A 13,740-nucleotide genomic window follows, 5' to 3' on the forward strand; every position below is an offset into this window, starting at 1 on the left:
ACTGAAGCATTCACGCGAGCATTAGCTGTTCTGGATGACTGTGATAACGCTCTCGGTAGCTGATGTGCGCAAGACCTTTAAACGTTCCCCTCATGTTTCAGCATGATAATGCACGGCCCCATGTCGCAAGGATCTGTGCACAATTCCTGGAAGCTGAAAATGTCCCAGTTCTTCCATGGCCTGCATACTCACCAGACATGTCACCCATTGATCACGTTTGGGATGCTCTGGATCAACGTGTCTGACAACGTGTTGCAGTTCCCACCAATATCCAGCAACTTCGTACATTTTACCAGTTTATTTTTTATATAGGAGGAGCACTGCCAGAGCCCTGCAAAATGACCTCCAGCAGGCCACAAATGTGCATGTGTCTGCTCAAACGGTCAGAAACAGACACCATGAGGGTGGTATGAGGGCCCGACGTCCACGTACAGGACGTTTGGCATTTGCCAGAGAACACCAGATGAAAGCAGTTTCACACTGAGCACATGTGACAGAGTCTGGAGACGCCGTGGAGAACGTTCTAGCTGCCTGCAACATCCTCCAGCATGACCGGTTTGGCGGTGGGTCAGTCATGGTGTGGGGGGGGCCGCACAACCCTCCATGTGCTCGCCAGAGGTAGCCTGACTGCCATTAGGTACCGAGGTGAGATCCTCAGACCCCTTGTGAGACCATATGCTGGTGCTGTTTGTCCTGGGTTCCTCCTAATGCAAGACAATGCTAGACCTCATGTGGCTGGAGTGTGTCAGCAGTTCCTGCAAGAGGAAGGCATTGATGCTATATACAGTACTGGCCCGCCCGTTCCCCAGACCTGATTCCAATTGAGCACATCTGGGACATCAGACTGTCCAGGAGTTGGCGGATGCTTTAGTCCAGGTCTGGGAGGAGTTCCCTCAGGAGACCATCCGCCACCTCATCAGGAGCATGCCCAGGCGTTGTAGGGAGGTCATACAGGCACGTGGAGGCCACACACACTACTGAGCCTCATTTTGACTTGTTTTAAGGACAATAAAGTTGGATCAGCCTGTAGTGTGGTTTTCCACTTTAATTTTGAGTGTGACTCCAAATCTAGAACTCCATGGGTTGATACATTTGATTACCATTGATAATTTGTGTGTGATTTTGTTGTCAGCACATTCAACTATGTAAAGAGAAAAGTATTTCATAAGAATATTTCATTCATTCAGATCTAGGATGTGTTATTTTAGTGTTCCCCTTATTTTTTTGAGCAGTATATATGGAGTGTAGCTCCAGTCCTGGTCTGGCTCTGGCCTTGCTCCAGTGTAGCTCCAGTCCTGGTCTGGCTCTGGCCTTGCTCCAGTGTAGCTCCAGTCCTGGTCTGGCTCTGGCCTTGCTCCAGTGTAGCTCTGGTCTGGCTCTGGCCTTGCTCCAGTCCTGGTCTGGCTCTGGCCTTGCTCCAGTGTAGCTCCGGTCTGGCTCTGGCCTTGCTCCAGTGTACCAGTGTAGCTCCAGTCCTGGTCTGGCTCTGGCCTTGCGCCAGTGTAGCTCCAGTCCTGGTCTGGCTCTGGCCTTGCTCCAGTCCTGGTCTGGCTCTGGCCTTGGTCCAGTCCTGGTCTGGCCTTGGCCAGGCTCCAGTGTAGCTCCAGTCCTGGTCTGGCTCTGGCCTTGCTCCAGTGTAGCTCCAGTCCTGGTCTGGCTCTGGCCTTGCGCCAGTGTAGCTCCAGTCCTGGTCTGGCTCTGGCCTTGCTCCAGTCCTGGTCTGGCTCTGGCCTTGGTCCAGTCCTGGTCTGGCCTTGGCCAGGCTCCAGTGTAGCTCCAGTCCTGGTCTGGCTCTGGCCTTGCTCCAGTGTAGCTCCAGTCCTGGTCTGGCTCTGGCCTTGCTCCAGCTCACCTCTGGTCTGGCCCCTAGCTGAGAGGATGTTGACACAACGGCCTGCAGAAATCACACTACTCCTCAGCATAAACTGATCTGATCCTCCCTGGCTCCCATAGCCCAAGGATCTGTGTGTGTTATGTGTTTATAACAACTAGTGCTTATTGATGGAAACATCGCTCACTTCTGTGAATATGATTTGTTTTACTGACTTTATTATTATTTATTCATTGTTTTTATCAGACGGCTGCAGACTATATTGAAAACCCTCAGGCACACTGCACAAACAGTGTTGCTATCATTGATTAACAGTACTTCTGACTGTGCTCGTAGATTCCATGTACACCTAATGATCGGTGCTGTAGTCTTTTTTTTTAGTTTTAGGATCGTTGTTTGCTGATCACTCATGATATCCAATTCCCTCTGTCCCAGAGACCTCACGTTATCAGCGTGCCTGCCTTGTGCAACGAGGACTGGAGTCAGTTGTTTTTGCCAAAGTGATGTGGTAACTCTTCAGATTTACAGCAGAATATTACCTCAGTCAGTGTTTACCGGAACACCGGGCCTATAGGAAGAGGTCAGGGTGTTTGTGAGGGAGGCAGAGAAAAGGAGCCTTGGAGTGGGATCTCTATTCCGTATGGTTTTCAGTGAGCCTGCAGGTCCAGACTCGCCCGACAGAGCCAGGGAGAGAGCAAAGAGACAGTTAAACCCTGTTGTTGTCTGTCATCGCTGCTCCTGGTGAGACACGGGGCCAAGTTGGCCTCGAGGCCTGGATTCTTCAGTTTACCTTGATGGTTTATGCGCTTAAATTTATTTTTACCTGCCCTCTGCTCGGTTTCTCTGTCCCTGAAGCTATCAATGCTTATATTAGAAAGGCGTGGAAACGCACATGTTCTCTTATCTTTACCATGTGTTGTAGCTGTGTGTCAGAATAGCTCTGTCATAGTCCCCTGATTTGTCAGAAGGTTGACTGTCATCAGCATAGCGATGGTAAGCGAGCCTGTGAGGATATGACCAAAGTGACCCGTGAGGACCTATTACCAAGCCCTGGTGGACACCGGTAGTGAGTCATTAAAGAATACCTTGTACAGAGCCCTGGGGGACACCGGTAGTGAGAACAGGAGAGGTCCTAGTACTGAGCCCTGGAGGAATACCAGTTTTACATTGCCCTGAGGGACACCAGTAGTGAGAACGATAGCGAGCCCTGGGGACCACCAGTTTTACAGAGCCCTAAAATGCTCTTTGGGGTTCTGTGTCATTTTAATGTTTTCCAATTAGTGATAAAAGAATGAACATAGACTCACCCTCTGTCCTCCAGTCTGTGAGGTGACAGTTCACTGACAGTCTGTCAATGAGATGCGCTGGCCTGCCTCTGCCTCAATCAAATATGTGCTCTTCTTTCACAGGAACATTTGGCCGCATCTTCCACGGTGTTCTGTTGGACGAAAAGGACCCGGCCAAGGAGAAATGTTGCTTTGTGAAGACAGTGAAAGGTACGCAGTCATTGGTTCCCATGTTGACTGTCTGCAACCCATTCGTTCCCATGTTGACTGTCTGCAACCCATTGGTTCCCATGTTGACTGTCTGCAACCCATTGGTTCCCATGTTGACTGTCTGCAACCCATTGGTTCCCATGTTGACTGTCTGCAACCCATTGGTTCCCATGTTGACTGTCTGCAACCCATTGGTTCCCATGTTGACTGTCTGCAACCCATTGGTTCCCATGTTGACTGTCTGCAACCCATTGGTTCCCATGTTGACTGTCTGCAACCCATTGGTTCCCGCGTCACTGCTTCAGCTACTGCACTCTAGTGTAACAAACAATGTTTGAAACATGTATGCTGTAAAGTTAGTTCAAAAATGTTCCCCCATCTCCCTTTCATGGGTAACTTACTGTGTGTTTAGAAACTGAAGTGCTTGGCAAACAGTATTTAAGTCAGGTGCCATGAGGGGGGCATAAGGTCCCTGAGTAAACTGAGTGCCACTCGATCTGTTTCTACCAAGTTGCTATGGCTACTTTATCTCTGTACTAAAGCCACGCAGACTCCCGAGAAGCCCTCCGTAGGAGAAATTCCACTGTTAAAAGGGTGACCGAAAGTTCAAGCTGGTGTCAATTGTACCGTGCTCAGAAAATGAATGGTACACGAGAATATAGTTCATCGGGTCTTTTGGATTTGAAACCTTTCAAGAACCTTTCAACAATGTTATTGACATCCTAAAAGTGTCGTAATACCCCGATCAGTGAGTCCATTAATGTTTATACTGTGTATTGCTGATATCTGCTAATTTCCCACCAGTTTCAATAAACGGATATGGACTTCTCATTAGGTTTCCTGTGCATATGAAAATAGTTGTTAGTAGGGCTGTTAGCCTACTGATTAGAACTGAATTGTTAAACAAAGATTATGGGTTTGGGTTCGATGGACTCTGACCACATATAATTTTTTTTCTTTTTTTACCTTTTGTTTAACTAGGCAAGTCAGCTAAGAACAAATTCTTATTTTCAATGACGGCCTAGGAACAGTGGGTTAACTGCCTTGTTCAGGGGCAGAACGACAGATTTTTACCTTGTCAGCTCGGGGATTTGAACTTGCAACCTTTCGGTTACTGGTCCAACACTCTAACCACTAGGTCTACCCTGCCGCCCCACGTGACCTTATATCTCGTCAGGTGGAAGAGTACCCTTAGTTTACCACCCCCACAGCGTATGGCTCTCCTTCCCACAGACGTTCTCAGGTTCGTGTCTCCCTTCCAGCTGACCTTTGCCCTCTTGCTCCCCTAGCCACTTCCATGTTTATCCAGGGTGGAGTGGGTTCCAGACCATGAACAATGTGCCCACCACCATGCCAACCATACCAGGGTCCTGCTTTGTTCATCATTCCACTTCCTCCTCCTCTTCCTCCCAGCAGGCCCAGAGAGCAGGAAACAAGCCCGCTTCCCAGAAGGCCTCTCTCTCTCTCTCCCAGATTAAACACGGGCCCTCTGTAGACCTGGGTTCAATTAGTTTAAGAAATCACTTCAAATACTTTATCTGGGTTTGATTGAGTTTGGCCAATTAGAATCAATAGAATAGTCACGTGACTGCAAACCCCACCCATCTGACACCCCAGGCATACTGGAGGCAAAAAAAAAACAGCCAATATTTTTACAAAATATTTTAAATAGTATTAGAAGCCAGTTCTGGGCCTCTGTGTGGCTTGGCTTGGCAAGAGTCAATCTAGCGTCTGTGCGTTTCCAACCAGAGAAGATATAACTCTCACAGGAAGCCATGGCTGGGGCTGTTCTCAGAAAATGGAATGGTGTGAGGTCAAGAGGGTTGTTAGACTGTTAGATGACCTTTTTAGACCCCCCCCCCCCCCCCTGTTAGTCAGGAGGAATGTTCATGGCCAAGGAGCGTTAGTATACAGCAGAAGCAGTCTGAGTGGTGTTTATGGTTTGCGTTCCACAACTTAAGTTATGTCTCCTTCAAGACTTCAGTGTAGATCCCTAGATTTCTAGACTAAAGTTGAGCATCTTGTCTTTCACTTCTCTCATTCTGTAGACCATGCCTCTGAGGTGCAGGTGACCATGATGCTGACAGAAAGCTGTAAACTACGAGGACTTCATCACAGGTAATCAATCAGTCAATCAAATCATCACGGGGACATCGCAACCAGCTGAACTGGAGATCAGGCAGAGAGCTCTGTTTTTAATTCTGTGGGTTAGTCAGTAAGTCAAGGGGCTAGCCTCTGGCGTCCTTGTTTATTTCCACATGGCATGACGAGACACGTATGCAACTCGCGCTGAGTCGTCTGCTCCGCAACGACCGTCATCGTTCTAATTCTATGGTCGTAACAATCAAATTTCCCTCAACTGGAAACTGAGTTGAAACCTGTTGAGTCACCTTTGCACAAGGTTCCCACTAGATTTCCCCACACTAAGACACACACCATCTGTTAAAACGATTGCTTTGGATCCTGGATGTCAGTTGGAAGAATTTTATTGAATTTATTTATAAATTGTACAACCAGAACGTGTTTCCCCGGCCGTGGCGATATACTGTGATATATATATATATTACCGGTGTAATAACACAAACTCCCCTGAACTCGGCACTACTTTGGAAACTTGTTGTAAGGGTCTCGGCACCACCTTGCTTAGCTAGGGTTTCTCCACACTGAAGATGACTAACTGTTGTCTTACGGGTTGTTCCTCATTCTGTGAAAACCCTTAAACTGTCTATACAGTTTTGTCTGCTGTGCCTAGGGCCCTGTGTTGTGTGCAGTCATGTGACGTAGCAATATTTGATCCTGTGTTTTTAAAGCCTTATCCAGACATAAGAATATCACCAAAAATGAACGCCCATCGTGTGATGTTGGTGCTGGGAGGGGAGGATGAGGTTGTTGCTGGGGGGGTTGGTGCTGGGGAGGTGTGAGGTGAGGTTGGTGCTGCTGGGGGGGGGGGCTGGGTGATTGTGGTACTGGATGTGTGGGTGGGTGTGCGCACACTGTGTGGTTAATTCTGTGAATGCCGTGTCAGTTCGTCACGGGCCCACACCTTCCTCTTCCCCTTCCTGAGGTCAGGCGGTCACAGTGAGAGACGTCTCTCCTCGTTTCATCTGCTCTCCGAGATGCATCCTTCCTCTGTCTGGCAGCCTCCACCGTCCTACCGGCCAACACTAAAACTAATCTTCCCAGAATTCCCTCCTGTGTGACACATTGTCACGCAATGGGCTTTACTGGTTTTAACACCTCACCAATCTTCAACAGAATATATACCCACTCAGTGGAGTTGTTTTTTACCCTGCTGAGACACAGGTTGAATAATATTTACCCTTGGGGTCTAAGTAGAGATTGAATACTCAACATATTATTGGGTTCTGTGTCAGTCTTATCTGTTGGGAAAGGTAGAAGACACCTTCTAACCAAAGGACCGATAAAGTATCTATATTGCTAGATATATTACTGGACTTGAGGTACCTCTTGTAAAAAATAGATTTTTAATCCAAATGAGACATAACTGGATAGTTTGACCTCTTTTTTTTAAATTTTTTAAAATTTGTATTTTATATTATGTTTCTGTTTACTCACCTGTTTACTCACCTGTTTACTCACCTGTTTACTCACCTGTTTACTCACCTATCTGTTATTCAATGTGTTTCTATGGGCTAATAGCAGTAAGGACTATCTGTTATTCAATGTGTTTCTATGGGCTAATAGCAGTAAGGACTATCTGTTATTCAATGTGTTTCTATGGGCTAATAGCAGTAAGGACTATCTGTTATTCAATGTGTTTCTATGGGCTAATAGCAGTAAGGACTATCTGTTATTCAATGTGTTTCTATTGGCTAATAGCAGTAAGGACTATCTGTTATTCAATGTGTTTCTATGGGCTAATAGCAGTAAGGCCAATGTGTTTCTATGGGCTAATAGCAGTAAGGACTATCTGTTATTCAATGTGTTTCTAGCTAGGTAGGTAGGTAGTGGGGCACTGAGCAGCAGCTAGGTAGGTAGGTAGGTAGGTAGGCAGGCAGCGGGACACTGAGCAGCAGGTAGGTAGGTAGGTAGGTAGGTAGCGGGGCACTGAGCAGCAGCAGCAGGTAGGTAGGTAGGTAGGTAGTGGGGCACTGAGCAGCAGCAGGTAGGTAGGTAGGTAGGTAGGTAGTGGGGCACTGAGCAGCAGCTAGGTAGGTAGGTAGGTAGGTAGTGGGGCACTGAGCAGCGGTAGGTAGGTAGGTAGGTAGGTAGGTAGGTAGGTAGGTAGTGGGGCACTGAGCAGCTGTAGGTAGGTAGGTAGGTAGGTAGGTAGTGGGGCACTGAGCAGCGGTAGGTAGGTAGTGGGGCACTGAGCAGCGGTAGGTAGGTAGGTAGTGGGGCACTGAGCAGCAGCAGCAGCTAGGTAGGTAGGTAGGTAGGTAGGTAGTGGGGCACTGAGCAGCGGTAGGTAGGTAGGTAGTGGGGCACTGAGCAGCAGCAGCAGCTAGGTAGGTAGGTAGGTAGGTAGGTAGGTAGGTAGGTAGGTAGGTAGGTAGGTAGGTAGGTAGGTAGTGGGGCACTGAGCAGCAGCAGGTAGGTAGGTAGTTAGTGGGGCACTGAGCAGCAGCAGCTAGGTAGGTAGGTAGGTAGGTAGTGGGGCACTGAGCAGCAGCAGCTAGGTAGGTAGGTAGGTAGGTAGGTAGGTAGGTAGGTAGGCAGGCAGGCAGGCAGGCAGGCAGCGGGACACTGAGCAGCAGCTAGGTAGGTAGGTAGGTAGGTAGGTAGGTAGGTAGGTAGGTAGGTAGGCAGGCAGGCAGGCAGCGGGACACTGAGCAGCAGCTAGGTAGGTAGGTAGGTAGGTAGGTAGGTAGGTAGGTAGGTAGGTAGGTAGGTAGTGGGGCACTGAGCAGCGGTAGGTAGGTAGGTAGTGGGGCACTGAGCAGCGGTAGGTAGGTAGGTAGTGGGGCACTGAGCAGCAGCAGCTAGGTAGGTAGGTAGGTAGGTAGGTAGTGGGGCACTGAGCAGCGGTAGGTAGGTAGGTAGTGGGGCACTGAGCAGCAGCAGCAGCTAGGTAGGTAGGTAGGTAGGTAGGTAGGTAGGTAGTGGGGCACTGAGCAGCAGCAGGTAGGTAGGTAGTTAGTGGGGCACTGAGCAGCAGCAGCTAGGTAGGTAGGTAGGTAGGTAGTGGGGCACTGAGCAGCAGCTAGGTAGGTAGGTAGGTAGGTAGGTAGGTAGGTAGGTAGGTAGGTAGGTAGGTAGGTAGGCAGGCAGGCAGGCAGGCAGCGGGACACTGAGCAGCAGCTAGGTAGGTAGGTAGGTAGGCAGCTAGGTAGGTAGGCAGGCAGGCAGGCAGGCAGCGGGACACTGAGCAGTAGGTAGGTAGGTAGGTAGGTAGTGGGGCACTGAGCAGCAGCAGCTATGTAGGTTGGCGAAAAAAATCCTGCACATATGTAGAAATCTCTTTAGCCAATGCAAATCGAGTTTCCAGAAAGTCCGGAACCTCCTCCACTCTGAATAAAGTTTCCAAACATATTTCTGATGTGTTCTCTTGCTCTCTCTTCTTTCCCCGAACACAGATACAGTGCCTTGCAAAAGTATTCACCCCCTTGGTGTTTTTCCTATTTGGTTTCATTACAACCTGTAATCTAAATTTCATGTAATGGACATACACAAAATAGTCCAAATTGGTGAAGTGGAATGAAAAAAATAACTTGTTTAAAAATAAATTTTAAAAATTGAATAGTAGTGTGTGCATATGTATTCACCCACTTTGCTATGAAGCCCCTAAATAAGATCTGATGCAACCAATTGCCTTCAGAAGTCACATAATTAGTTAATTGCACACAGGTGGACTTTATTTAAGTGTCACATGAGCTCAGTATATACACACCTGTTCTGAAAGACCCCAGAGTCTGCAACACCACCAAGCAAGGGGCACCACCATGAAGACCAAAGAGCTCTCCAAACAGGTCAGGGACAAAGTTGTAGAGAAGTACAGATCATGGTTGGGTTATAAAACAATATCAGAAACTTTGAACATCCCACGGAGCACCATTTAAATCCATTATTAAAAATTGAAAGAATATGGCACCACAACAACAAACCTGTCAAGAGATGGCCGCTCACCAAAACTCACGGATCAGGCAAGGAGGGCATAAATCAGAGAGGCAACGAGGAGACCAAAGATAACCCTGAAGGAGCTGCAAAGTTCCACAGTGGAGATTTGGAGTATCTGTCCATAGGACCACTTTAAACCATACACTCCACAGAGCTGGGATTTACAGAAGAGTGGCCTGAAAATTGCCATTGATTTAAAGAAAAAAATAAGCAAACAAGTTTGGTGTTCGCCAAAAGGCATGTGGGAGACTCCCCAAAAATATGGAAGAAGGTACTCTGGTCAGATGAGATTAAAATTGAGCTTTTTGGTCATCAAGGAAAACGTTGAGTTTGTGCCAGACATAACACCTCTCATCACCCCGAGAACAGCATCCCCACAGTGAAGCATGGTGGTGGTAGCATCATGCTGTGGGGATGTTTTTCATAGGCAGGGGACTGGGAAACTGGTCAGAATTGAAGGAATGATGAATGGCGCTAAATACAGGGACCTTGTTGAGGGGACCCTCTTCCAGCAGGACAATGACCCTAAGCATACTGCTAAAGCAACACTCGAGTGGTTTAAGGGGAAACATTTTTAAATGACTTGGGATGGCCTAGTCAAAGCCCAGACCTCAATCCAAATGAGAATTTGTGGGATGAATTAAAGATGGCTGTACACCAGCAGGAACCCATCCAACTTGAAGGAGCTGGAGTAGTTTTGCCTTGAAGAATGGGTGAAAATCCCAGTGATGTGCTAAGCTTATAGAGACATACCCAAAGAGACTTGCAGCTGTAATTGCTGCAAAAGCTGGCTCTACAGAGTATTGACTTTGGGAGGGGGGGGAATATTTATGCACACTCAAGTTTTCTTTTTTTTTTGGTCTTATTTCTTGTTTGTTTCACAAAAAAAGATTTGATCTTCAAAGTGGTAGGCCTGTTGTTTAAATCAAATGATACAACCTGGGGGGGGGGGGGGGGGTGAAGAGCTGTAAGGCAACAAAATAGGAAAATGCCAAGGGGGGTGAATACTTTCACAAGCCACTGCATGAGCTCTAACTCCGGTCCTCCACTATCCCCACCAGTACATGGTTTTGTTGTGGCCCTGGACAAGGACACCTTATTCTACTTGTCAGCGAATCTTCAAGCTCTTGACAAGTTGAGTCATGTGTTACTGTCCAGGGTTACAACAAAACGTGTGCTGTTAGGGGGTACTTGTGGACCAGAGTTGGGGAAACGGTAGGCTAACTGATGTAGTATGTTTCCCCCCCCCTCTCTCCTCCAGGAACCTGCTCCCAATCAGTCATGTGTGTACAGAGGAAGGAGAGAAGCCTATGGTACTACTGCCCTATATGAACTGGGGTAACCTCAAACTGTTCCTGAGACAGTGCAAGCTGGCCGAAGCCAACAACCCACAGGTGAGCTCCTAACCGTGGCTCCGGCCTACTGTCATCCTACCGTTCTATGGCTATCCTACCATTATCCCAACCCTCTCTCTAGTCTACTGTCGTTCTATGGCTATCCTACCATTATCCCAACCCTCTCTCTAGTCTACTGTCATCCTACCATTCTATGGCTATCCACCATTATCCCAACCCTCTCTAGTCTACGGCTATCCTACCATTATCCCAACCCTCTCTCTAGTCTACTGTCATCCTACTGTTCTATGGCTATCCTACCATTATCCCAACCCTCTCTAGTCTACTGTCATCCTACTGTTCTATGGCTCCTACCATTATCCCAACCCTCTCTCTAGTCTACTGTCATCCTACTGTTCTATGGCTATCCTACCATTATCCCAACCCTCTCTCTAGTCTACTGTCATCCTACTGTTCTATGGCTATCCTACCATTATCCCAACCCTCTCTCTAGTCTACTGTCATCCTACTGTTCTATGGCTATCCTACCATTATCCCAACCCTCTCTCTAGTCTACGGCTATCCTACCATTATCCCAACCCTCTCTCTATTCTACTGTCGTCCTACCATTATCCCAACCCTCTCTCTAGTCTACTGTCATCCTACTGTTCTATGGCTATCCTACCATTATCCCAACCCTCTCTCTAGTCTACGGCTATCCTACCATTATCCCAACCCTCTCTAGTCCTACCATTATTTTATGATCAGTTTATTGGTCACACAAGGTCCAACCAAAATGTGACTTTTAATTCAACCCCTCCGAAATGAACACATGTTTTGAAGAGGTTCTAGGGTCACCCGGGAGCTGCTGTTGTGGGGAGTTAAGGGCACAACGGCAGGCAATGCCATCTAGAATCTGATACCAGCAACTCTCCGCTTGCCAGTTTACTCCCCCCCCCCCTCTCCCCTGTCGGAACCAAACTGTCAACCCTCTGGTTTCTGGCTCGCCTCTCTAAGCGCTAGGCTACCTGCCACACCTCATCTTACCATTATCCTACCGTCGTCCTACTGTCGCACTACAGTCGTCCCAACGTCATCCCGTCATACTACTCTCATCCTACCTTCACCCTATATTCAGCCTACATTTATCCTACCATCATCCTACCGTCCACATAAAGGATATCTGTTCTGGATAAGATATCATAGAAGAATTGCATTGTGGGGGGGAAATAACCTGATACAGTTTATTCATGTTCAGGGCTCTAGACTGCAACCATTTATAGTCTCATTTTGTGACCTTTTTGACTTGGCTGAGCGAATTGTAAAAAATAAATGTAACTGGTCACATCGGTGCGAGCTGCACATTCTACATGATCACGTCACTCCAAATGTCATGTACAGTGGGGCAAAAAAAGTATTTAGTCAGCCACCAATTGTGCAAGTTCTCCCACTTAAAAAGATGAGAGGCCTGTAATTTTCATCATAGGTACACTTCAACTATGACAGACAAAATGAGAAAAAAACATCCAGAAAATCACATTGTAGCATTTTTTAATGAATTTATTTGCAAATTAAGGTGGAAAATAAGTATAAAAATAAGTTTTATATATATATATATATACAAAAATGTCTAAACATATATGTTTTCGCTTTGTTATTCTGGGGGTATTGGGTTTAGATTGATGAGGAAAATAATTTAATCTATTGGGAATTCACTGTAGACTATGATATTAGTGCACATTAAAATGTAGCCAATTTAAAAAAATGGCTACATTTTTTATTTTAGCTTTTTATATTTAACTAGGCAAGTCCGTAAAGAACAAATTCTTATCTACAATGACGGCCTAGGGAACAGTGGGTTAACTGCCTTGTTCAGGGGCAGAACAACAGATTTTGTACCTTGTCAGCTCGGGGATTCGGTCTTGCAACCTTTCAGTTTCTAGTCCAACGCTCTAAACCACCAGGCTACCCTGCCGCCCCTATTTAATCTCTATTTAACGATAGAACATTCTGGAGCCCTCGTGCAACAGTAAAATATAACAGTAGTCTATTGTCTATGTAAGAATCACTGGATTAGCTTGCATATAAAAATGGCTCGACTCATACATTTCTGCTTCGATTAAATAATGTATTTTCTTGAATACCATCTCAGGGGTCTATTACACGTCTTAATAAATCGCTGTATGACTTTAGAAATTATTTTCGTGACGACTGCAAACATTTTTTTTGGGGGGGGGGCCAAATCGTGGGCTGGGAGATGTAAGTCTGGATCCTTGATGGATAACTGATTGTATGTTGCTTCTACAACCCACCGTTCAGACATTCTCTTCCCGCCTTAGCATTTCACCTGTCCCCCCCGTCCCCCCTAACTCTGTAATAGTGTTAACACAGAACAATAGTGTTTTATAGCAATAGGCACTTAAATACCAGTTTGACAACAACCGATACCCAGACCTGTAAAATATCTCTCAGGGTTTTTTTAAAATGCAGTGTTTTCTAAAGGGATATTTCCAAGATTTTTGCCCTGTTGTCTACTTCGCCGAATGCTAACTAGCACTAACGCAATGACTGGACGTCTATGGGAACAGCTCTTTGTGCTAACCTTAGTTAGCATTTGCGCTAATGCTAATTAGCAACTTCCTTCAAACTGCACGCAGAGACATTTTAAAATGGTATCCACGAGTTCTTCTGACTCTGGGGAAATTAGATTTTTTTCCCCCGAATTGCTAAGCTCCCCTTTAATCTGTGGCTCAGGGCAGAGACTGTGTTTCCCATGAAGAGACAATCACCTCATTGTGCTGGGTAACCCCAGGGGTCGTTTGATCCACTTGGCGTAGGCGTTCTCTGAGATGCCTGTAATGTAAATCCAACCAATCAATCAGCCTTGAACCGAGACTCTCGAAGCACACAGACACACACACACACACACACACACACACCACTTTTAAAATAAGAAGGAGAAGCCTTGTTTAAGGTGCAGCAGAAAGAGAAAAAAAACGAC

The 13,740-nt window shown here is 46.7% G+C and overlaps 1 protein-coding gene across 8 annotated transcripts in view; it reads left to right on the forward strand.

The window, feature by feature from the left end:
* Positions 1-13,740, forward strand: part of ryk (inactive tyrosine-protein kinase RYK) — a 117,704-nt gene that overhangs the window by 73,756 nt on the left and 30,208 nt on the right. For all 8 annotated transcript variants that reach the window (XR_016496376.1, XR_016496375.1, XM_090236453.1 and 5 more), the window contains 3 exons: positions 3,241-3,327; positions 5,376-5,445; positions 10,667-10,799. Coding sequence is in view for 6 of the 8 variants with exons in the window: in XM_090236453.1 (XP_090092579.1) it covers positions 3,241-3,327; positions 5,376-5,445; positions 10,667-10,799 (290 nt within the window). In the remaining 2 variants the exon portion in view is untranslated. The remainder of the gene's footprint in view (positions 1-3,240; positions 3,328-5,375; positions 5,446-10,666; positions 10,800-13,740) is intronic.

Source organism: Oncorhynchus mykiss, chromosome 5 (genome assembly GCF_057628025.1).
Source record: "Oncorhynchus mykiss isolate SJ-2025 chromosome 5, ASM5762802v1, whole genome shotgun sequence".
Lineage (NCBI taxonomy): Eukaryota > Metazoa > Chordata > Actinopteri > Salmoniformes > Salmonidae > Oncorhynchus > Oncorhynchus mykiss.